This window comes from Periplaneta americana, chromosome 16 (assembly GCF_040183065.1).
Source record: "Periplaneta americana isolate PAMFEO1 chromosome 16, P.americana_PAMFEO1_priV1, whole genome shotgun sequence".
NCBI lineage: Eukaryota > Metazoa > Arthropoda > Insecta > Blattodea > Blattidae > Periplaneta > Periplaneta americana.
The window spans coordinates 154,585,868-154,612,731 of record NC_091132.1 but is presented as its reverse complement, the minus strand read 5'-3'; the positions used below and the strand labels follow the sequence as shown (position 1 = coordinate 154,612,731).

General features: G+C 35.3%; 2 protein-coding genes across 3 annotated transcripts in view; one reads left to right on the top strand and one right to left on the bottom strand.

The window, feature by feature from the left end:
* Positions 1-3,308: 3,308 nt before the first annotated feature.
* Positions 3,309-21,898, bottom strand: LOC138691470 (zinc finger protein ZFP2-like). Its single transcript, XM_069813422.1, has 5 exons — positions 21,849-21,898; positions 16,991-17,318; positions 15,917-16,021; positions 11,712-11,794; positions 3,309-10,796 (listed from the first exon to the last, which is right to left on the bottom strand). Exons 2-5 carry the CDS (start codon positions 17,285-17,287, stop codon positions 9,680-9,682), a joined length of 1,602 nt encoding a protein of 533 aa, XP_069669523.1. The 5' UTR covers positions 17,288-17,318; positions 21,849-21,898; the 3' UTR covers positions 3,309-9,679.
* A 2,393-nt stretch (positions 21,899-24,291) lies between these two features.
* Positions 24,292-26,864, top strand: part of LOC138691475 (zinc finger protein 664-like) — a 67,490-nt gene continuing 64,917 nt past the window's right edge. For both annotated transcript variants that reach the window (XM_069813439.1, XM_069813437.1), the window contains exons 1-2: positions 24,292-24,686; positions 24,830-25,008. The gene's annotated coding sequence lies outside the window, so the exon portion shown is untranslated. The remainder of the gene's footprint in view (positions 24,687-24,829; positions 25,009-26,864) is intronic.

The following is a 26,864-nucleotide window of genomic DNA, read 5'->3' as shown; positions in this document are numbered from 1 at the left end:
GCAAATTCACAAATAATTGAAAACTGGATTCAAGAGCTTTCGTTCTTTTCTGCAAAATCAATAGCAGAATATTGTGAACATAATCGTGTATATTGGGTATGGCAACAATTAAGTAATCAATGTGAAATACTCCTTATAAATAGAACAGATGACATCAAGAAAGCATGTTTAGAGGTGAAGAAAATATACTTTGTTCGGATAAGAACAGTGTAACAGGCAATGATCGCACCAATGAGTGAGTATGTATTCAATGCCTACCCACTTCACTAGCGTGATTCGGGTTCCGCATATTGGATATAAATGGCAGGACTGTTGCACACTACTTCGGTAGACCACACTATGTACGATGTGTATCTGTGGAGAGTTATGTCATGTACTAGGGTGAGTTTATGTGCAAGTCTAGTGTAGGGAATTGGTGAGGATGATGATTAAGATGAGGTACAGAGAAAGGGAAACCCGGTACCGGCACATAGGCTATTGTTAAAAACACCAAAGGGGCCGCCAGTCTTATCATCCTCGTCGAATGGAGGCCTTCTCTTCATATGCACTATGGTGAAATTTGGGATTTAAACCAAGCACATCGGTGCACAATCTAGTGATAAGAAGTTGTGCAGCGCCACCTCTCCTAATTCCGAGGTAGAAATTTTAGACGACAATTTCTAACCCGCCGGAAATCGAACCCGGACCGAATAGTCTGAAGGCAGATACGCTATAAAAGCACAAACTTAAAATCTAAGTTTCTACTGAAAATCCAACAGAGAAGAGTACAGTTACATCAGGACAACCAAAACGGGGATGCAAAAGAGTATGGAAGTATGACAAGGGACGAATAGGAATCAGGAAAATATAAAAAATAATGAATATATCTACTTTGTTAATAAGCAGGTACTGCCAAAGGTATTTAAATATTATGGCTGTAAGTACCCGCAAGGTTGTTTTCAGCACCTGGCAAAATATGAGAGACAAAAAGAGTTCAACAGCTTTCATGATTTGGGTTCATTAGATGCCTGAAAAGAGAAATTATACAGACGTCTGCTAGCTGGTCTAAGGAGTCTCGAAGGAAATATTCACGAATATATTCTCTATGTGGTAAAAATGTCTGCCAAAAATGTTCGTAGACACTCTTGGGATCTCTGATAAGAAGATTTCCAGTTCTATTTTTAAAGTTCGTAACAGTTGGTGAGATTATTGAGAGAAGAAGAAAGGAGGCCGTGTGGAATAAAGCCAGTGCTGAAAAAAGAAAAGGAGGCGATACACCACAAACTCATTTGTACCCGGTGGGTGTTTTCGCAGCATTTCACGTTATTTAAATTTTTGTTAAATAAAACTTTTTCTCACCTGCATTAAATAGCTATTATACACATTGTTACATTTTGACAGTGGCAAGACATTTAAAGCGTTTCCCGCGATTTTTGGTAGATGCAGCAGATGATAACTGATTTGAATTACGAATAAATTGTGAAAATGGAGATGCCTAAACAACAAGAAAGGTAAATAATATATATTATTACAGCTATATTGTTGTAGGGGAAGCTGTTGTACCTAGGGACAAGTTGTACCTAGGGACACTTCGTTTATTTTCAAGGTTATGTAATGGAATTTTGGTATTCACAGTTGCCCACTTTAATTTTTAGCTGTTCTGTGAATGATTTACTTTTTATTGAAGCAATCTGGAGAGACTTGACTTAAAAAAATCTGTTTTTGAACCTAAAAAGTAAGTCATTTTCAAATTAATGAATTATTTTTAATTGATTCTTTAGATACACGATTAAAAACTTAAATCTATATTTTTAAAACCTGTTATTCTAGCTACTAGTCCCTGTGGTTCTTGGCTTGTTTTCGGTACCTCAGTCCTGAAAACTTACTGAATACTGATGTACCCAGGAACGGTGTACCGGGGACAGGTGTCTTCAGGTGAACCTCATTGGATTTTAAATATTTTTATAAATAAGTTACTCTTATGAGTAATCAAAAAACAGTATTTAGTAATGGCTTTTATGGGGTTGCAGCTTAAGTGGAAATGCCACGCACCAAATTAAAAATCAAGAGACAAACCCCAACAAGGCTAAATTATTCTCCTCCCAGGAAAAGAATAACTCATAATCCTAAAAAAGTTAAGACAAGCGCTTTAACAGATACGACACAGAAAACCGAAACAGAAGAAAGAAAAAAAAGTTGAGTGAGAAGAGAAATATGATAAGTTCAGAAACAGAAGACGTTGAAGCCACAAGTTTTGTATCCAGATAGGATGATTCAGAAGAGACTGCAGATGAGCCGAGGAATGTGTTAGTTGTAATGAAAATGATGATGAAGATGCCATTTAAACTGTAAATTACACTGCTTGAGCGAATTTAGAAGAAATCAGAGAAAAAAAATTTTGATCTCTTTCGTGTGGCAGGAAAGAGAGAATAATTATACATTTTTTGTCGGTAGAATTCGTAAAAAGATTTGTGAAGCAGAATTTGAAGTTCAATATCTAAATAAGTTTACTAAATGTGACAATTTATTTTTATTTTTACATGATCAATCAGAAATTGTTGATCTTTCTTCAGAGGATATTGTGTTCAAGGGGCACTGAGAAATATGTTTTCAAAATGTCATTTGAAGGATACGCCCTTGGATAATACGAAATTCATTTAATTGGAAAGCCTAATATTGTTTCCTGTCAAGAAAACTGAGAATTATTTTAAAACTTAGCAACATTATCACTACCGGTATTGTTATTACATTAAATTGAAAGGCAAAATTTATGATTAATAATAATTAGAAAACAGTAAATTGTCTGTATTTTATAGAAATATAAACTTAATAAAATATTACTTACATTAATATTATGTTGAACCATGTTCCAAGGTATGGCATTCTATGTCCCAAGATACATCACCCTGTGTCCCAAGGTACATCACCTTATGTACCTATGGACAGTGTGTAGCACTTTAGGAAAATTTTAAAAATCTATATAAAAATTATTTAATTGAAACTTTTTTTCTAAGACACTTTACACTTCAAAGATACAGTTGTTAATAATAAAAAGTCATAAAAACTTACTCAAAAAAAAAAAAATGAAAATTTCAAAAAGTGTCCCTGGGTACAACAGCTTCCCCTATATTAGCATGTTTAAAGTTGAATTTATTTGTCTATGCAGAATAATCCATGAAAGGTTTATTTTTATGTTCCTGATTTGTATTATTTTATGACTATTGCGTTTTCGCACCACCAGACAAATGCGATAGTAAGAGATGTATAACCTTACTTTTCCAGCACAAGTTACTTTGGGCCTTAGACGTAGCATTACGGACTGCATGGATTTTATACAGAAAATATATGCCTATTGCGAATCCAGATAATATGGATCTCTTGAGTTCTCACATAAACGTAATTCTCAAATTTATGTGAAAATATGGAACATCCAAGTTTGGAAGATATCCGACTCTCACTCCAGTTTTCAGCAGTCTCTCGTGAGATGTTCGGTTTTATGATAAGGGACACAATTTGAAACAATAATAATAAAAAAGAACCATATGTGTCCTATGTAAATTGCACACAAAGAGACAGTGTGCCAAATGTAGTATTGCACTTCATGTTAAGTGTTACCATTATTTTCATTTTGAGAGTTAACTTTGTGAAAACAGAATCAAATACGTTTTAATCTTGTTTTCTTTCTTACTTACTATATAAATGAGCTCTGGGCAATTTGAAATGTGATTTTAAATGTATAAACACTATCACAAATTAAAACAGTAGGTAAAATTAAATATAATGTGAAAACGGAAATAATTGAACTGTAATCCTATATTTTTTCTAATGTACCATTTTTATTTACTCTGTAAAAGAACCCTGGACCATTTGAAATGTGATGTTAAATATACCAACATAATAAAAAAATTATAATAGTTAAAATTAAATATAGTATGAAACGGAAACAAATACAATGTAATGTTGTTTTACCTTTTTATATAACATACTATATACTGTATAAATGAACCCTGAACCTTTTTAAATATATTACATTTATAAACACAGTAACAATGGGTAAAATTATATATGATATATAAATATTATTGATTTAAATGCATTATTAAAAAATCAATTTTATGCAACCTTTCAATCCCAGTGGTGCGTTTTCGCAACATATTCTTTTTCGGTTTGTCAGCATAAATAAACTCTAAATCGTTACAAATTATTTTCAGACAATTTTAGACTAACGTTACATATTTCAGGAAATAAAAAAAAAAAAATAGTTCTGGATATAAATGGGTTAATAATAGTTTCCCTAGCCGCAAGTTACATTACATAAGGTCTGAAACAGATTCAAAATTACTTACTCCAGACCTAAAATTAAACAAAATGTATGCATTATATGCAAATGATAAATCAAAGTGAGTGCTTAAGCTTCTCTTCTTACAAAATAATATTCTATAATAAATTTAACCAGAAATTTATAACTCTTAGGAAAGATAAATGTAATATATCTGATACTTTTTTGATAAAACAGAAGTCTGTTTTTTGTGAGGAAGAAATGTGTGATTTACAGTCTCAGCACAATGAACATCAGATGAAATGTGAAAATGCTAGAAGAAAAGTGGAACAGGATTTAAAATCAGCAGCTTCTTCAGACAAAATCCAATGTTTCACATTTCACATGGATGAAAAGCTTCCATTGCCGTGACTACCTACAAATATTATTTTTTACAAACAGCAGTGATGAATATACATCCTCGTATTTCAAAGGAATTTCTTGTCTCCAGCAATGTTGATGCATTTCGAACACAATAAAGGTTTCCCCAAACACACGCGATATGCATTGCGTTAAAATAGCGTTACGAGTTTCCGATAAATGTTTCCATTGCGTTCAATGTTTGTGTTCACTCAGGTTCACACACACGCAGTTTTCGCAATATGCGTTATTATCGCACCAAGTAGAATGAGACGATATTGCATTCTATTCTCCCAGGGATGTAGATCGCGTGAACGCCATGCGTTTATTTTGATGCTGGGTTGAAGTGTGTCAGTTATGGATTCATCTTCTAGTCGCGCTAGCTGAGGATGAGGAAGAAAATCGTCGCAGACGCAGGTAAGTCCATAGTAGTCATGTGTGGTTAAGATGAACGATATAAAAAGTATAAAGTGATGATTTGAGCTTTTCTTTACCAAGAACTTGAAAAAAAAATTGGTCTATTATAAACTTTTTTTTTTTAAATTTGCTCATTTCATAGCAGGTGGTTGTGGATTCACAACAAAAATTCCACAAGGCGAATTTTATACCTTAGTTTCACATCTCATTAGAGATGAAAAATGTTTTTATATATACTTCAGGATGACAATTCAGTGCTTTGATGAGATTCTGAGTACAGCAAGAGGAGACATAACGAAGCAGCATACTAACTGGCGTAGACCAATCCCACCCGAGGTACGACTTGCAATCACAATAAGGTAAGCAAAACATTGTAACATATGGAAGAAATATATTTAATTTAGCTTAACGCCCCAAATCAGTTATCAATCATAAAAATATTCAAATGTGATATTGGCTTTCTATAAAAAGAATGTGAAGTGTAGTTCCGGAATTGACAAAAAAGAAACATAAAATGAACTATAAATACATCTGAAACTCTGGAAAATAAATTTATGGAATGAGAATAGTCTCAGTGCTTACATTTTACAGTAAATAAAAAATAGAAAGTAAAAAACTCAAAATATGTATGATAAGAACTTTCTTGTGTTAAATTTTAACGTACCTTGTTAACATGTTTCGACCTATTTTGGGTCATCTTCAGAACTGATCGTTGTTGGTCTTGGCGCCTCTTGTTTCCTGTGAGGGTGCGTTCGTAGTGTAGAGTCGAAGAGTGTATGTGTTGTGAAATTGAGTTCTGTGTTGAGACTCTACACTACGAACGCACCCTCACAGGAAACAAGAGGCACCAAGACCAACAACGACCAGTTCTGAAGATGACCCAAAATAGGTCGAAACATGTTAACAAAGTACGGTAAAATTTAACACAAGAAAGTTCTTATCATACATATTCCGAAGTGATGCAGTGTTAAAAGTTGTGTAATCAAGATGTATAAAAAACACGAGGTACAAGTAATATAAATATGAAAAATATAAGCTCTCCTAATTTAAATTAACAAAGAACTTCTGTAGAGAACAATAATATTGTGTTTCATCTTGGCCTTCATTGTCAGGGATTTCTTGCTCACTATAGGGAGGCATTCTTTTTGAGCCACGGGAGGAGGTGTCCCACTATTTAACGAGCAGTCTGAAGTATGTGGATTTTCCAACAGACTAGAGGAATGTGGTTGTTCCTTGTTGTGACGCGATGATTGGACATAGTTCGGATATCTTGGCGACAGCAACAGTTGCGATGAGAGTGTATAGGTGATTATTGAATTATGTCCTGTTGACTGCTCCAAGTGTTGCAGCTCTTGATCCATCATAATTGTAGCTATTTTCATTTTTGCTACAATCTGTCTTCTCGGCGAAAACGTTTTAATAGTTTTCACGTATCCGAGAAAAATATGTTACATGGCATCAGAGTCATGGCGTGTCTTATTTTGTAAATAATGAAGAACTTTGTCTGCACTACTAGTCGGTTCGTCTTCTGGCTGCTCGGCGCCCATCTTTTCAGTTGCCGACTTCGCATGGGTTTTTGCATCTGTGGAGGTGGTGTCCACGATGAGAGGAGACATTTCAATGACATCCCTTGTCGGTTCATCTTCACATTCCTCTCCTTCAGCAACTCCATCTTTTACAATTGAAGGGTAATGAGGAGACTCCTGCACTTCTTCTTGGGCAGTAGAAATGTCTGCCTGTAGAATGGTTGTTGTCCGTGCAAAAGCTAAATGTTCTTTCATAAACTACATTTGCTTGGACCACTGTCAGAATTTATACTTCCCAGCTGCTGTCCAGTCTTAATTTTCGTGTTTTTCAAATGTTTTGAATAACTGTCTCTCAGGTTTTTCCATCTATTTTCCACAGCGTCAGATGAAAGTAACAAAAGGTAGTACTAATTTAGGTTTGATTTTGTTCTATCACAGTGTTAACATAATATTTTTCTCTGTTAAGATTTTTGGCGACTGGAGATAATTTTTACACAATAGACCATAGTTTTAGGGTTGGTTTTTCAACAGTTCGTGCAATTGTGATGGAAGTTTCTGCAGCTATATGGAAAAATATGAGCTCTGAATTCAAAGCCTTCACGACGACTATGGGAAAATTGTGCTCAACGATTTGAAGAAAAATGGGGATCTCCTAGCTGTGTTGGCGCACAGATGGGAAACACGTCACCATCAAGTGTCCTGAGTAGTAGTAGTAGTAGTAGTAGTAGTAGTAGTAGGTTATTTAGCGTCTGAATGAGATGAAGGTGATAATGCCAGTGAAATGAGTCCGGGGTCCAGCACCGAAAGTTACCCAGCATTTGCTCATATTGGGTTGAGGGAAAACCCCAGAAAAAACCTCAACCAGGTAACTTACCCCGACCGGGAATCGAACGCGGACCACCTGGTTTCGCGGCTAGACGCACTAACCGTTACTCCACAGGTGTGGACTCAAGTGTCCTGATAACGCTGGATCATCTTATTCTCATATTTGAAAACACACACCATTGTCCTTAGTGGGACAAAAGTACCAGTTACTGTGCATCGATGTAGAGGGCTACGGCAGGAACAGTGATGGAGGAATATTTGAAGAGTCATTAATGGGTCAAAGGTTTGATGGAGAAGAGTTCGACCTCCCTGATGACAAAGCCCTTCCCGGAGATAATAAATCAACGCCTCATGTACTTGTAGGGGATCAAGCACTTGGTCTTAAACGACCTTATCCATTTGAAGAATCTAAAAATGATTTAGGGAAAGAGACATTCAATACCAGGCTGTGTAAAGCTCGTAAAGTGGTGGAAAACGCCTGTGGTATATTGACAATTAAGTTTAGAATATTTTTGAGACCAATTGAAATGGAAGTAGAAAACATTTCATTGTTGATATTGGAGTGTAGGTTTTCACGGCCGGTGTCAATAGGAGAAAAGTTTTCCGGGCTATGAGGCCATGGCCCCTCACACACTATATATACAATGATGCAGCCAGCACAGACTGTCATCGGCACGCGCAGTAGAACCAGCCACACCAGCAATCTACACCACTAAAGATGTTCACCGCAGCAGTGAACGAAACGTTTGGTCACACAACGGACGGACCACGGCCTCATAGCCCGGAAAACTTTTCTCCTATTTCATTGTTGACTTCTACAGCTTGTCTTCTTCACAACTTTTTAAGGTTAAAGGAATGTGATGATCAATATCTTCAAGCACTGGTGCAAGAAGAGCCTACAGAGGGAGAAATGGTTGGACTTAATGCTATACGAAATCCGAGAGCAGATAACGTTTGTTATCAAATTCGTCAAACATTTACAGCCTACTTCAGTCGAGTGGCTTAAAAATGAAGTTGCTATAGGCGTAAATCTAAAAGCTTGTATGACATCAAATGGCAGACACACAGACAGATATATTTACGTACTGTTTACGTCTAACTTTGTAGCTATCTTCTTCCATTTCTTCTCCTTTTCCCTGCTGTCTCTGTACGATGTGTTCCGATAATCATAAAATCACGGAGCTTCCTTCATGAAATCAATCAGCGGTTCCACATTCATTTTCAAGCAAAACGAAATCAATCTGTAAGCACAAGTGATGTACGCCTGCTAAAGATAACTGTTCTCTGCGGCTGTGGTTGGAAAACAACAATCCGCGTATATGTCACCTACTATGCCAATCTGATTGGCTGGGGACGTTAAAATATCGTATATCACGGACGCGCCATTTTGGGTACCTCTTTGCGATATGGAGTTATCGGGAAATTGTAACGCATTCCGTATCGCGTCTGTTTGGGGAAGCCTTAATTGTACCCAATGCTTAGTACAACTTGGATCTTCCCTTGTATGTAACTGCTGATGTCCTGCGTTCAAAAGATTTATTATTTACACATATTACATTCCATAATTTTCATTCCATGTGTACGCTGGCAGATTTTTCTGGCTGTTCGCTTGTAGGATATATATTTACCGTAAACATCAAGACTCCAAAGCAGCTGTTCTATCAATAGCCTCTAAACATACACCTTCATCTCAAACAGCAGAAATAACTAAAATGCTCTCTCAATTAAAATCACTCAATAAAAGAATTTTATTCCAATGGATACCATCTAATTGTGGAATCCTGTGAAGCGAGAATCCAGATTGCTTTAGCAAAGAAGGGCAGCACTGCTACTTACAGACCTGTTACTAAATTTACGTATTACTCTGTGAAAAGATTTATTAAATCTACATACTTAGACTTCAACAAACAAAATCTGACAACACAATCTCAAGGGAAAAAATGGAACTTTCTGCATTATTATCCACAGTTAATTACCGATTTACCACGAAAATCGTCTGTAGCTGCATTTAGAGTGGCAATAGGCCATGATTTTTTGGCCAAACACCTGCATAGAATTGGAATATATCAGTCCCCTAACTGCCCATTCAACTCAAACCAAGCAATGGATTCGGAACACCTCAAAATCTGTGCTTCAGTGGCTGGTCATGATAATATCTTTGAAAAATATAGGAGTGCAAGAGGTCAAATGACTTTGTCAAACGCCTGGCATTAGAAAACAACATTTACCGTAAACATCTCGTTTGAAATTCGACTCAGCCATGTACTTTTGCATGCAATTTGAAACTAGTCGCATACGTGAAACATTTTCCACAAAGATCGCATTTAAAAGGTTTCTCACCGGTATGTAAGCGAAGATGCCCTTTAAGACTATGCGCATGCATCAAACACTTTCCACAAACATCGCACTTGTAAGGCTTATCGCCTGTATGTTTGCGTTTGTGAACTTTCAAACCACTTGACGACAGAAAACATTTCCCACAAACATCACATTTGAAAGGCTTGTCGCCGGTGTGTATACGTAAGTGAACATTACCACTTTTGGATCCAGAAAAACACTTCCCACATATATCACATTTGAAAGGCTTCACACCAGTATGTACGCAGGAGTGAATTCTAAGACTTTCCGAACGAGAGAAAAGCTTCCCACAAACATCGCACTTGAAACGCTTCTCACCAGTGTGTTGCCGCATATGCGATTTGAGATTTCCCGATCGTCTGAAAGCCATGCCACATACATTGCATTTGAAAGGTTTTTCCCCAGTATGATCTAGTTTGTGAAATTTCAAAATTCTCGCATTAGTGAATTCTTTATCACATTCATTACATTTAAATGGTTTTTCGCCCGTGTGCAGGCGTGTGTGTATTTTTAGGCTTTCATATTTTGAGAAACAATTTCCACAGATATCGCACTTGAAACGCTTCTCGCTTGGTTCAAGACAAGGATGCCTTTTGAGATATCGCTGCTGCGTAAAACATCTTCCACATACGTCACATTTGAAAGGCTTTTCACCAGTATGGTGACGAGCATGAATTTTAAGACTCTCTGGAAGTCTAAAACACTTTCCACAGTCATTGCATTTGAAGGGTTTCTCACCGCTGTGGAGACCCACATGACGTTTCAGACTTCCCAACTGAGTGAATCCCATCCCACATAAGTCACAATTGAAAGGAGACTGTTCTGAGTGTAGCACAGCATGTTTCTTCAGACCGTCCTTGCGTGAGTAAGATTTTCCACATATGTTGCAATTGAATGGTGTCTCGCGCATGTGTTTCTTGGTATGAATCTTTAGACATGCCAAATCTGTAAAGCTCTTATTGCAGACATCGCATTGAAATTCGTTTTCCTCTGTGTCGTGAGCAACCGTTTTGCTGCAATAAAAGTGTCGTAATGATTACGTTTTAATAAGTTTTTTCATCATAATACAAAATATCTTTCCGGTTTCGAACACATGTAATTTACTTTCTAGGAATCTGAGGTGCATGAAAATAGTACCAATGGAAAGAGAAACTCACAAATTATAGTTCCTTACCTTAAAGATGTTCAATGTGTCCCCCCCTTGGTAACCATTCCCAGAGACAAGATCCAAACAAAAAGTATAAAAGGTCCATACAGGAAAATCCAGATACGTATTCGTCCATGACATTTAGTCCGTAAATAAAAGTCCAAAAGTAGAAATGTCCAATAGACAAAACTAACTGTATGCCATGAGATTTGCATAGCTATCACATGGGCACTATAAGAATGAATCTTTTTTGCTTGAGGCAGAGGTTTTTTCCACTTTTTGTTAATAAGATGTGAAGTGAGTTCACAAGTCTTGTAACATATGTGACGGAACCTTTTCTTTATTTTCTGCTGTAATAATAAATTTTATTCAAATAATGTTTTTTATTAAATGATAGTGATCTTTTAAATTAATTCTAACAATAAAATTTGACAAAAGCTACTTCATTTTCAATATATAGAGTTTGAAAATAGTAACAATGTAACATCATGACATCTGGAATTGCTGATTACATGTTTGAGTTAACTAAGGATCTATACTATTATAGGCGGGTTATTCTTTGTGTCCTTCAATAATGCTGGTTAATTAAAAAATGTGCTATTGGAAGGTTGAATGCATAAAATAAAATAATATGAATGTGTATGCTTACATGGAATTTGAATTTCAAAATAATACTTATTAACTAAACAACAAAAAATTCTTCCTTTGAAGAAGTTTTCATCATGATGAAGATGAACCAGTGTGTTCAGGAAGAAAGTAAAGACTTACACACTACACTTACCTCCTATTCAAGACTCCATTCTTCTCAGTCACTTCATTCACGTTCACCTCCATCTTCACTGTGTTCTCGTTACAAAACTCTTCCTGAAACGGAATAATAAGGTACTATTAATTTACAAAATATGTTTAGAAATAACCGAGGCCTGTCCTGATTGATGAACAGCCTTTTCAAAGGTTGATATATGACACTCTTGCCCTCAATATCCATTCGCTATCCTTTTGTACAGTGAAAGTTGTCATCCTAGAAATAAGGATCATGACTGAGCCCAGATGTTTAGGTATTTATAAAAGTTAATATAGGCAGGCAAAAAAGGCAATAAAATGTAAAAAAAAAGGCACAATCAATTTTGAAAGAAGCATTGTAAATTTAAAAAAGGCATAATAATTATTTTAGCAATAAATTTAAATTATATCAACATAGGTCACATTTTCACTTCGTTGTTGACACATGTTGACTTATAAAATACTTTTTCCGTGATTAACTGTCTTTTCACAAACCTTACATAACAAAACTGTTCCATCACCTGAAAACACATGGGCACCAAGCATGAAATTTACTTTTCAATGCTTTACTGAATTAAGGCATTCTAGCTAACCAGTCTTATACCACACTAAGATTTGAAAATATGCAAGCAATCAATTGATAATGCTACGTGACAACTTCTATGAGAATGGGCTTAATATTTAAAATTATAAAGCTCATTGTTGCTATCGTGAAGACATGACATTGTATTTGAATCCTCTACCACCAAGAAATAAACTCCACCAACTTCGAGAAATGATTGAGGGAGCGAGTAACTGCTAACTTGCCACCTGCCTCTGTAACAGTACGGGTTTACTATGGACGAAATAATTCGAGTAAGTGGAGATTATGGAAGTGGTAGTGATAATGGCGGTGGTGGTAGTGGAATGAAAGTGCTAGTGCTAATGGTAACTCTGTCTTAGCTATGCCTTTGGAGAGAAAAGTACATTGTTTTATGTTTTATGTGAGCGTAATAACATTTATATACAAGTTAGACTGTTGAATATAAATATTGTGGCAACCATGCTGGAATGTTCTCGCTGTTTCCTGTCGTCGAACACGCGTCCAGCAAAAGGAGGGGCGAGATCGGCGGTCACTGGGAGCGGCAAAGGAAGTTGTGCACGCATCTAGTGCATGGGCATGTGGGATGTGGTACGAAGCAAAGGGCACACAAAGCAGCAAGTGCTTCGCTGTGCGTGGTGAAGGGGGAAACGAAAGCTCCTGAACAGAATCATGCGGAAACAGAAGCCACGAGTAACAGTTGGAAGACACTGGAAACAGTACTTTCTGGAAACTATGGTTTAGTGATAAAAAGGAGATGCGAAGAAGGAACCAGCCAGTTCAGTTTTTGGACAGCAAGCCAGTCAGTCTTGTGTAGCAGCAGTGAAGCCAGCTTCGAAACCGGAGTTCAACTTCAGTGCGTCTGCAACTGTGGGAGCGTCCTGGCAAGTGCGGCGTATCCGGAGTCTTTGGTTCGACGTGCACTGGACCGCAGTTGGGGACCTGAGTTCGAAGTTCAGTGGACTGTCTCTGGAAGTCGTGGGTTCGATATAATGTGAACTTGAGTGAATGAGCTAGAAGAACTAGCCAAGGCAAACGAACTGTGAACTGAGAACTGACAGTTTTGTTTGTGAATAGTGTTTTGTGAACATTAGTTCAGATTAGGAGTACATTGTTGTTTTCAATAGTCCAAGTGAATTGCTATTGTTGCTGTGTGGAGTGGAAATCCAATTGTTGACGGGAGTGTTTAAATTCAATTATAGAAAGTGATTATTGTTGTGACAATAAAAGTTACATTATTCTTTTGAATTAAAAGTCACAATATACTTGGGTGTAATATAAGCAGTATATGAGGTGTTGTCAGGAAGTCAAGAGGAGAAGAGCAATGGCAAAAAAAGGTTTTAATAGAAAAATGAGTATCTTCTGTGGACCTCTGGAAAAAGAACTAGTGAACAGCCTAGTGAAGTGTATTGTGTGGCATGTATGAAGCAGTAACATGGACATTACGACGAAGTGAAGAGAAGAGATTAGAAGCATTTGAAATACGGATATGGAGAACAATGGAGTGTGTGAAATGGACATGTAGAATAATAAATGAAACAGTGCTGGAAAGACTGGGTGAAGAAAGAATAATGCTAAACCTGATCAGGGAGAGAAAAAGGAACTAGCTGGGTCACTGACTAAGAAGAAACTGTCTACTAAAGGATGCACTGGAAGGAATAGTGAACGCAAGAAAAGTTCGAGGCAGAAGAAAATATCAGATGATAGACAACATTAAGATACATGGATCATATGCGGAGGCTAAGAGGAAGGCAGATAGTAATGAAGATTTGAGATTGCTGGGTTTGCATTGAAAGCCCTGGCCTCGGACAGAAAACTATAAATATAAATTTAAAAATGGCATTTAACTGCTAATTCACACAATATTCAACTTGGATAGTCTATGTCCACATTTGGGTTTTACATTGCTTAAAGTCCAATAACGTCGTAAAGAAGTGTGCAGTACACAACACTTGGGACTGAACTTATAATTATAAATAAAGACTTGCCACTACATCCAAAGAGCATAGTCTTGTTCTTCTTATCGGAATTCTAATATACTTGTGCTGCAGATATAGAGCAAATTTTTTTTGTACGCTAGTACCAACTATTGTACAGTAGAATGTTGTGAATACATCTCGCTTATCGCGATTATGTCATAATCAGGAATATGGAGTCTAGCTCGCTACTAAACGCGGCCCTACAATACTTATTCAATCTTTGAGATCACTTGATGACAATAAAGAGATATAAAGAACTAGCAAACAATAATCGTCTTTTCCTTTAAGTTGTTTATTTAATGACGTCTTATCAAAAACTAGATAGTTTAACGTCGATGGCATTTGTGATAACGAGATGCTGCCTAGGGTTCATTTGCCTTTCAGTTGGGCCATATGTTATAATTCCTGGAAATTTATATATACACGAATTTCCAGTAAATATTTCGCATGGCACAGCTATTATTATCATGCATTTACTATTTCAAATCACAATTGTTGAATATGCAAATTTTGGTAGAACAGTGTATGCTTAATTATACTGTATAATGAGAAGTGTGGGACCAGGTTTTTGAAGACAATAGATTCTCCATGTCTGGTTTCTGTTCCGTAGTTTTGAAGAGCGGGACATCTTGGAGGGCTTTTTTTATGAAGCATTGCAAAAACTGAATCGAAACAGTTTAAAACACCATAACAACCACAATGCCATATTTTATATTGAGATATGTGTCCAATAGTTACCCCATTTTAAATTTAATATAACTATTACACTTTTACTACCTCAACCTACTTTTGATGAATAAAACGGAGAAGAAAGGACGTGTTTCAACCAATCATGGCTGTTTATCGCTACAATTTTATCACTTCCCTAGCATTTGTATATTTTTATCACTTCCTGGCATTTGCTTTTTATCACTTTCCTAACATATGTTTGTTTTCATCACTTCCCTAGCATTTGTTTCTATTTTTGCCAATATTAAAAAATGCAAATTATTTACAGTACTATAAAACATGCTTTGCGATCGTCATTTGTTTCCCGCACAGATATTCAACTTAAAATGGAGGCTCCATTCAAACGTTTCGGTGAAGCTAACATTAGTGAAACAGAATTTTAGTAAGTCAATGATTAATAACTTCTTTTATTGTATTAGAGTACTTTATTTCTTCTAATCTTTATATAGTTTCTTCCTTTTTTAACACCTCCCTACCATTTGTTTCTTTGATTGTCAACATTTCTAACTGAATTCTTTATGGTACTATAAAACATGCTTTGCGATCGTCATTTGTTTACCGCATAGATAGTCAACTGAAAATGGCGACTCCATTCAAACGTTTTAGTGAAGCTAACAGGTGAAATAGAATTTCAGTAAGTCAATTATTAATGTTTTATTGTATCAGAGTACTTCATTTCATCTAATTTTTATATGCTTTCTTCTATCGTGTAATAGTCATTAAATCCCATGCGAATTTTGATTTTTTCTAGATAAATCAAAATCTCTAGTGAGATTACTCTTGATAATATCTCTTAAAGCAATTTTTATCTCAATAAAAAGTATGTAAAATACAAGGATATGGATAATGAATAAGCTATAAACGAGAACTGTCGAAAATTTCTCTCAAAAAAATTCTGCAACAACTTCCACTTACCTCAGATTCACATTTCATTACAGGACCTTTAAATGACACTGGATTTTCCTCATATTTCAACTCTGTGGTGAGACTGTAGCTGGAGTCCACATGTTCCATTTTTAACTGAAACAAATTAAGGTACAATAAGCTCTTTCCCTCTTGGAAACACACCATCATTAGTTTAATATATAATTCTAGTTATAGTCCCGTTGCTCTAATTTCCGGCAGCCAATCACGTTGCAGGTCGGCTACATTTAAACGTGTGCGTCTTGTGATTCGCTGACGAAGATGTAAAGCATTTCCTAAGGCTGGATAAATACTTAATATATAATCGCCCGCCATTTTGGCTCTTTCGTTGGCGTTCGCAGAAAGCACACGAGGACGTTATTTGCCGCTCAATTATTTGCTGAATTAGAGTGCGTTTGCTTTATTATCATAGGAGCTACAACATGATGTTTAACGGTGTGGGAAATAGATCCCTCGTCTGGTAGCTCAGCAACGAAAGAACAAAAATGACGAATGATATTAACTACCTAGACTTTATAGAGCTTGACTTCCTAAGACGTAAGCAAAGAGTAGGAGTCACGCCGGGAATAACAGAGTCGCGACTATAGCTGTGAGTTGTTCATATGGTACCTAAGTCCTGTATTTTGAAACTAGAAGCTGATCCTCAGGTAAGTACGTACTACTAAGAACTGGCGTAAATTATGAAACATCTTAATTAAGAATGAGGATCTGCGCTTAGTAATTAAAATTAAAACTGCAATCAAATTAGACTGTAAAAAAGAATTACCAACAAAAAAATACAAAACGAAATTCCACACGGAGGATTTAAGAAGTCTTACCATAACGTCTAGCAAAAATTTCACAAAATGACAGCCTATAACATAAACCATATCGTTCATGAGATCCTAGAACAATTCTACATGTTAAACTTGCAACATGTGGTGTCGTGACAAATTAAAGGGTCATTAGAAGTAATTGTTAACATTCATGCACAATTACCTACTGAAGAAAGATAAAAGAAACGTAAGATTTTGATGCATATTACCACACAAGCATTGTACATCTTAAATAATGCTTCCAGCTTACCTCTGATACAGGTTTTCTCTCTTCTACATCTGAATAATTTTTTTCCACTAATAATGGGTCGACATCCGGTTTTGAATTCTCATCTGTTTCATGATATTGTGGAGACAGAAAGTGAAATCTGCTTGCATGTGAATCCTCATAGCTTTCGACTGCTAATGGATCACCCACAGGTTTTCTTTTTTTCTCATCCATCTGAAGATCACGTTGATAGAGATAGTGGTATCTGCTTGTATCTGCATCCTCCATTCTTTCGACTGCTAATGGGTCGTCCTCACGTTCTTCTTTAATCTTGTCCATTACTTAATAGGGTTGAGAACGAAATTGGCATCTGTTAACAGAACATAAACTGCTACTAACCAACTGCGGCATCAGTACATTATGCAACGAGCCTATAATGATAGTAATTAAGACGCGAGTATGCTTGTTTATGAAACGAGCGCAAGCGAGTTTCATGATTTTCATACGAGCGTCTTAATTACCATTATAGGCAAGTTTCATACGACTTTTTATGCTCGACCATATTTCTAACTTGAAATTATTCATAAGTATTCATGTTATGGCTATGTAAGTGAAGAGCGGAAGTGACCTTCTAAATTGTGAGCTGTGCGCAGACGCAAAAGTATTGATTTTTTCCGAGGAACGAATGTCATTGACCTTGATATAATCTAGAGAATAATATGAACATTAATCTTGATATAACTTGGAAATTGATTTAGAATTGAAAAACGAGATGACAAATCGAATTTCATTGATTAAAGTTCTCGTTAACACTTTGTTAAAAACATAAAATTTACTTTGTCATACGTTAAAAGTGTTAAAATTGTTCGACAGACGGCCCGTTTTGACGCTATGTGTCGTCGTCTTCAGTGTCTCTTGAACCACTGGTGATCTTGACTCTGCGATGTGCAGTTGTCGATGGTAGGGTGGGGGTGTGTTGCTCCTATGGTGGGGGTTGGCTGTTTGTATGTTATGATGTATTATGACGTCAAATAATGTGTGCATATCGAACTGTAGTTGTGTGTTAAGTATATATTGTGGGTGTGCTATTGTATTCTTATATATTTCGTACTGTTCTAGGATGTTTAACTGTGAACTTTTTGGTGTAATGTGTAAAATTTCCATATCTGTTTCTATATTATTGTAGTCATGATTATTGTTGATAATGTGATCTGCATAATTTGATGTGATGTAAGGTTTGGTTATAGCTTTAATATGTTCATTATATCTTGTATGAAACGATCTTCCTGTCTGTCCTATGTAAAAATGTGGGCAACTATTGCATTTTAATTTGTAAACTCCAGTTGAACTATATTTATTTGAATGTTTAGTGTGGTTATTTAAGTATTTCTGTGTTGTATTATTTGTTTTGTATGCAATTTTGTACTTTAGTTTTCTGAATGAAGTTGCAGTTTTGTGGGTATTGGTATTGTGATATGTTAATGTTATGTATTTATTCTCGCGTGTTCTTTGTGTTGGTTTGTTCTGTTTTTGTTTTGCCTTTTTTATTAGTGTGTGTATTATGTTAGGGTTGTATCCATTGTCTTGTGCTATATATTTTATTGTGTTTAATTCTTCAGTGTAGTTGTCATTGTCCATTGGTATATTAATTAATCTGTGTGTCATTGTACGGAAAGCTGCATGTTTATGTTGTATGGGATGATTTGATGAATTGTGTATATGTGTTGTGGTTGTAGTGGGTTTCCTGTATATTTTGAATTCGTGTCTGTTATTTGTTTTGGTTATGGTGATGTCTAAGAAGTTTATAGCTTGCTTATGTTCCATTTCTACTGTTATACTTTAATTTGGGGTGTATTTTGTTGAGTTGTTGATGTAGGTTTTCTATTTGTCTTTTGTTTCCATTATATAAGACAATTATGTCATCTACATATCGATGCCAGTACATTATTTTCTCTGCGTGATTGTTGTTGTCAGTGTTTAGTATGTGTGTTTGTTCTATGTTGTGAATAAAGATTTCAGCTAATATACTTGATATAGGTGAACCCATTGGTAATCCTTCAGTTTGTGTATAGTATTTATTGTTATGTGTGAAATAATTTTGTTTAGTAATAATTTCTATGATGTGTATAATTTCGTTAATGTGAGTCTGTGGTATGTTATTTTTGATAGGCATTTTCCGAAGTATTTCTAGTGTTTCTGTTACTGGTATGTTTGTATATAGATTTACGATGTCAAATGATGCTAATGTTGTATTGTGTGGAATGTGTTTGTGTTTTATTTTGTTAACTAGGTCTATGGTGTTGATCATTGTTGTTGGGTTTTCAAATTTTATACTATTTCTTATAATGTTGTCTATATATTTCGCTAATTTGTATGCTGGTGCATTCTTGTAGTTAATAAGAGGCCTGATTGGTATATTTGGTTTGTGAATTTTTGGTAATGCATTTAGTTTAGGTGCATGAGGTTTAATTTGTTTCAATTGTTGTTTTTTGTTGTTAGGTATGATGTGAGTGTTTTGATTTATTGTATTTTTGACTATTGTTTGATATTTTGTTGTTGGATCTGTTTTTATTTCTGTGATGTTATTTTCGTGAAAAAATGTGTTAATTTTGTCATTCATGTCTTGAGCATTCATTATTACAGTGCAATTATCCTTATCAGCTTTTATAAATGTCAAATTGTGTGCTTGTTGTTTCTCTCTTAATGTCTTTATTGTTTTAATTTCATGCTTATCAGTTAAAGGTTTGTTTATTTTATCTATGTTTCTTAATAAATCTTGTCGAATGTATTCTTGGTGTTGTGGTTGTGTGTTTTGAATTGCTGTTTCTGCATTGATGATCATTTGCATTTGTTGTGTTCTTGGTGTCTTGTTATATTGTAGGTTATGTTTTAGTCCTTTTTCAAGTAATTTCGTTTCATTTTGGCTAAATGTTACATTGGTATTGTTGAATATCTTAGGATGGAATTTGTGTGTGGTGTTGTATTTGGTTTTTTGTTTATGTGTTAATGTTGCTAGTTTGTTTCTAAGCCCTTTCTTTATCTTATAACTTATTTGTGCTATTACTTTGTTCGTATGTAAAATAATTTCCTCTAATTGTATTTGATGTACTATTTTTGTTAACTGCAAATATGTTTTATATGCATTTGTATTGTGTTTGTTTTTCATGTGATGTAAATGTTTTATATTGTTTTGTATGTAGATTTTCTCTGCTGTAGCTTTTGTTTTCTGTGCTGGGTATGAATTGTTTTTTATGTTTATGTGTATGTATTTGGGTATTACGTCTCGTTTGAGGCATTCTTGATTAAATTTAATGTTGTGGGATGTCTTGATCACTTTCACTCGCATGGTTCGATATTGGTGGACTAAATGACTTATATCGTCGTTATTCATTGATTAAAGTTCTCGTTAACACTTTTTTAAAAACATAAAATTTAGGCTACTTTGTCATACGTTAAAAGTGTAAAAATTGTTAAAAAAGTTATTTACCTTCGACAGACGGCCCGTTTCGATGCTATGTTAAAAGTGTTAAAAAAGGTATTTACTTTCGACAGACGGCCCGTTTCGACGAATTTATTTTAATATTATTTACAATTAACGCTAATTATTATAGTAACAGAACATAACCTTCTGCGACAGTATTGGATTTCCAGCCTCCCTGACGTTTCGCTAGTTGTCGTTCGATTGCATATTCGAGAATAATCGATACTTGCAGTTTTATAATGCTACAATGGTGAGTTCTCATTGGCTGAACTGAACTATAATGAATAGGTGTACTTTAATGAGATGCAATAAAGGGCTACTACCAGGTGTATAATTACTACATTTCGGCATGGTCGAGCATAAAAAATATTATAGTAATAGAATCATATTTATAATTGAAGAGTCCACACCTGTGGAGTAACGGTCAGCGCGTCTGGCCGCGAAACCAGGTGGCCCGGGTTCGAATCCCGGTCGGGGCAAGTTACCTGGTTGAGGTTTTTTCCGGGGATTTCCCTCAACCCAATACGAGCAAATGCTGGGTAACTTTCGGTGCTAGCCCCCGGACTCATTTCACCGGCATTATCACCTTCATATCATTCAGACGCTAGATAACCTAGATGTTGATACAGCGTCGTAAAATAACCCAATAAAATAAAAAAAAATTAAAAAAAATATATAATTGAAGGGTTCAGAGCCATAGTGAACCAAGCGGCATTTATTAAAAAAGGAGAAAGCAAGAGTCAAAGTTAAGTGAATACCACAGTTTAAGAAAGATTTACATATAGGCTAATTTAGTTTTAATGTGCGTAGTTTATATTAGTTGCTAAATTTGTCGTTAAGTTATGGTAACCATTTAATTTTAACCCTTGTTGTCTCCGTTTTTTTATATATGGCGCTTGACCCAATATGGCTCTGAACTCTTCAATTACTGGGCAATACCTTTTCTTTTACTTGTCAGTTTTTTTTTTGTGTTTTGTTTTTTTTTTTGTACCGGTACTTCTCTTATCTGTATATAAGTCACGGTGCTACATCCTCTGCATCTTATATTAACCTGAAAATCGCGTTAATGTATCATGATTCACTATTTGGTGCCAAATTTTATGTTAAGTGATGGTATATTTAATGGATATAATGTATAGTATGAAGAGAAATTTACCACATTAATAAGCACGTTTTCTTTTGCGTTTTTAATAAATACAGTTAATCTACAATCAGTGTAGTTACTTTTGTATTTCACCTGTGCTATTACACGGCCTATTGATTGCATACCGATTTTCCAATCTTTTTCTCATTTCACAATATGCAATGGAACTTAAAATCAGTAATGTGATCTTACGAATATTAAACAAACTATTTGCAATATCGTAACAGTCGCACCTGCGCTTAACAATTCAACTGAAATCTTAATTCATTAGTTACCCAGATCCAAAGTGTCCCACCACGTTCTCTGTGACAGCCACGCATTTCACGGCGTCCTTGAATAGAGATGGAAAAAAAATCACTAGCAGCGATTTCTCACCGGTGATTAATAAATCACTTTCACTCCAGTGAGTGAGCTGTTCATTAACCAGTGAAACAGTGATCGAACTGTGATTTAACTGCAACATGAAACTACTGCACGTATACTGTACATGCAGTGATTAAACTCTCTCCTTGTTCTCAAAATATAGCAACCAACGAGTTAGAAAGAGAAGACAACTTGTTGATAGCAACAGACTGTGATATAGCTGAATCTCTTCCATTGCAGTCGTCTTCCATCTGTTGCACAAGTTTTGAACTACTTGGCAAAATCCTTTACTGGCACCCTATGATCTAGGCTGGCACCTAGTGGCCAAGTAAATAGACTTCCCTTCACCTTGAATGACGTCATTAGCGGGAAATTTCAATACCCGCGAAGGCCGCGAATTCAAAAGAACCTATATTTAGCTACTGGCGACAGTTTTGATTTGGTGAAATAAAGGACGCTAATTTGTATATCACATGATCGTAATTCTATTGGATTTTCATTAGTTAATATGTATTAATACTATGCAAAACATATTAATATATGCTAATTGTATGCTGTCATTGCGTTAATATAAGCAAACTAATGTTAAAATATGCCAATATTCTGACATAAAACTCCCTCATCCAAAACAAATTTCTGAAATGTCCACTCAAATTTCACTCACATATTTATGACAAATATAGCCTATGCAATTGCATTAACTTCCAATCTTTGGTAATTGTTGACTTACAAAGTTAATTTTGTGAAAAGAAATATAATTGTAGTAATTTCACTAAGTTAATTTTGTAAATAAATGTTACTGTAGTAATTTCTCCATAATTCTCCAGATTAACTGTACCACAGGTAGATAGATTTTTTAACGTTTATATACAAATAACATGGAAAACAAATTAAAATATGCTTATTTTATGATATTATAGTATGCAAAACATTGTTCGAATATGTCAATATAATGAAATAAAATTCACTCGTCCAAAACAAAATTTCTTGAAATGTCTACTCAATAAATTTCACTTACGACATTTACATACAGATATGTAATTGCATGAATTCCTATCTCTGGTAATTATTTATATAAGTAAATTTTTTAAATAAATGTTGTTATAGTGATTTAACCGTAGTAATTATTATTGATTTCATGTTAATTTATGGTATGTTCTCCAGAAGAACTACACTCTCTTTACTATTTGCAACATAACCTGCGAGCGGTCCAGGATAATTACTAGAGAAATAGTTTCCTAGTATTGCGTCTTGGACCTGTCGAGTGTTATATTGGTAGGCCTAAGCAGTGGGAGGGAGAGCTACAACAGTGCATTAGAATATACAGGTAAGTATCAAACGATTTTTATGTTGAATGTATTGCTATATAGGTCTACACGATAGCTGTTGTATTTATGGGAGCTAACTAAACCACGTGTACATCACAATATACATCTCACAGAAGCCAGTGAAGTCAAATAAAATTGAGCCTAATTGAGTGTAGCTTTTCTGGAGAATTACTAATATTATTTGCAGTTTACTGTAGTAGTTTAATGATACTGTGGAATGTGGAAAAAATAAAAAGGACTGGGGCGAGGTTCGTTAAGGTTAATATAAGAAAGTAAGCCTACTTTGTTCAATCACTCTTACCAGTTTATTTTAATCCTACCAAATGAAAATTACATATTTAATTTAAGTTAAATATTTTTTAAATTCCGCAAATATTTTCAACTAATATGTCTGATTTCACTGTAACATTTTTTTTTTCTAGACCACTTACGCTAAACTAGTGCTGAGGTAGTTCCCCTTTGTACTCCGCTTGTACACCTTGCATAGCCCTTTACGAATCTATGACGGGTTAGGTTAGTTTAAGCTTTTATTATTCCTTGCATATACGATTAACTGCATCTCTACAAACAAACTCCCTCATAAATTCAATGATTTTCGCTTCCAAAATCACCTCAGCGCTAGTTTCATCTCAGCTAACACAACTTAATTTATACATTCTGGGCCAACCCTGCGCGAAAAGTCTTTTCTCTCCACTGAATGTATCCATTTCTTATCCCTTCATTATTTTGAATTTGACACCAACGCATTTCACGATCATAATCACATTCACCAACAATTTCATTAAAAACAGTTGAAGTACAGGCATTTCGTAGTGAGAAATCACTCCAATTTCCAATCGGCGAATCGCCACCACTCACTAGATCACTGCTCCAGTGATCAGCTGTTGCAAGACAGCTTGTCGTAATCACAGGCAGTTGAAAATCGCTTCAAATCACTGGATCACTACTTTAAATCACCGTGATTGAAAAGAACTATCACTGCTTCACCGGTGAGTGAAAAATCACGTTTTACCTCATCACTATCCTTGAATAACTAAATGTGAGGGGTTCACAGCAAAAATGGACCAAGTACAAATATTGAAAATCCTAGTTATTATGTTCTGTTGGGTTCAAAATATCAATAATTCTTCAGAGCAATGGTGAACCAAGTCCATAGTTCAATATTCTCCAGAGTGCAGTAGTTACGTGATGCTCTGAGACAATAGCGCGTTCTTTCAGAGCAATTGTGAACCAAGTCCAGTTGCAGAAAACCTTATAGAAAACAGTAGGAAAACATAAGTGTTGTGTTTTAGAATACTGGGATAATAAGTACCGGTACCTATTAATTTGTACTACTTTTATAAATTTAGTGTACAGTAATGGAAGAGGAGTCTGATTACATTCCAGATACCAATTAATCAAGGTCTTCAGAAGAAAATAAAGGTAAGTTTCATTTTAATAAAAAATTATTGACACTAACATTAATTTTAGGTTAAGTTTTTAGCTATTCAGTTGTCTCTCACTTTTATATTTTAACAACATAAATATAAAGTAACTTAGTATTATATTTAACTATTTAATTACAGATGCAGGAGCAGGAGGAGATACTGCAGTTCATGTTAATTCAGCTTCCCCAGCCAGACTCACTGCAGAGGGACAACATCATGCCGATAACAATGAAAGTAGAGGAAGAAAGAGGACCAAGAATGAAGAGATTTTGAAAAGAAATTTGAGGAAAAAACTTCGGAATAATGGTCAACAGTATGTGAATAAAAGCATCCATATTCCTGCAAAAATTGATACCGAGTTTAACTGCAACTGCCCACGAAAGTGCAAACAAAAAATTAGCATGAATGATCATAGGAAATCATTTTGGAATCTTGGGGATTTTTCTAAACAAAATGTGTAGGCCTACCTTCATGATCTTGTGCAAGTTGCTAAATGCCAGAGATCACGCCGACGTGAAAATGCAAGAACACCTAAATCAAACATTTTCAAGTAGGGCCTATTTTATTAGAGTTTCTAATGAAAGTATAGGGGTGTGCAAAAAGTTTTTTTCTGGATCCATTTCAAATAAATTAGGGAAGATTATACAGAGATCTGACAAAAACATAAGTATTTGCTGTAACAAATAGTCGTGGGAGAAAAACCTCTGTGAACAAAATTGATGACAGTGATGTTATTAACCACATACTATCTTTCCGTGCTTATCAGAGCCATTACACACGAAAAGACAACCCTGGAAGAAAATACCTGAATCCTGACCTTAACATACCTAGAATGTCAACAGGAAAATAAGATCCCCGTGAAACAAAAGTTCTATTACAGTATTTTCAGTACAAAATTTAATCTCCATTTCAAACCTCCATATACAGATACTTGCCGACTGTGTGATGAGTTAGAAATGAAAATTTCTAATGAATGTAATGCAGGTAAGGCTCTTAAAGTTGAAAAAGACCTGCATTTAGCAAGCGTGGAGTAAGCCAGAGGCTCAATGCGATCAGATGAAGGAAATGCATGCAATGAAATGTATGTGGCCACATTTGATTTGCAGAAGGCTTTGCCTTTCCCTAAACTGACTACATCTACAGCATACTACAAAAGAAATATGTATGTATATAATTTTGGCATTCATTCCTTCATCAATCCACGGCCTTTATGTATATGTGGGATGAAACAGAAGGATGTAGAGGATGTCAAGATATAGCCAGCTGTATCAGATCGCATTTAAAAATGAACGCATCAAGCCACAAACACATCACTCTTTATTCTGATGCGTGTTCTGGACATACCAGTACCTGAAACATTAAGATGGCTCTCACCCTGTTAAAATTAGTCAATGATACAGAAATCCAAGTGGAAATAATTGACCACAAATTTATGGTCTCGGGCCATTCATTTTTGCCAAATGATGCTGACTTAGGTCTAATAGAAAAAGCTGCAAGTAAGACGCAGTATATCTATGGCCCAGAGGATTTGTTCAATATTGTACAATCTGCAAAACGCAAAGAACCAAAATTTGAAGACATCGTAATGAAAAGAGAAAATTTTATAATTACTAACTCATTAGAACAGGCAATTACAAACAGAAAACTATTGATGGCTATGAGGTAAATTGGTTAAAAATTCGATGGATGAGATACGAAAGAGGGGATGCCGTTGACAATGAGGTTTAAAGATACTCTAAGTAAAGTAGTGGAATTCAGTGAGGTAAACTTTATGAAGAGAAAATGATATAAACCACAATCACTAGTCAATGTCCATCAGGAACTACTTTACAAGAATCAGAGGTTAGTTACAAACAAAAAGAAGAAGGACATGCTTGATTTACTGAAGTTAATTCCACCATTACGTCATACATACTACAAGAATCTTCAAACTGCAGAGATGCTACAAGATGATGATCACAAAACAACTAGGAAGATTTGCATAAACACGATGATTCATTAAGAGGGGATGAAATGGTGTTTATGTGAAGAAGAGGAGAAAGAAGAAGAACAAACAATGTTAAGTGAACTTGCTAGTGAGAAAATATGTAGGCTTGTAGTGATGATAAACAAAAGAGAAATAAAAAAATAATTTAAGAGAACACTTTGGAAAGAAATAGAGCAGCAGGTTTAA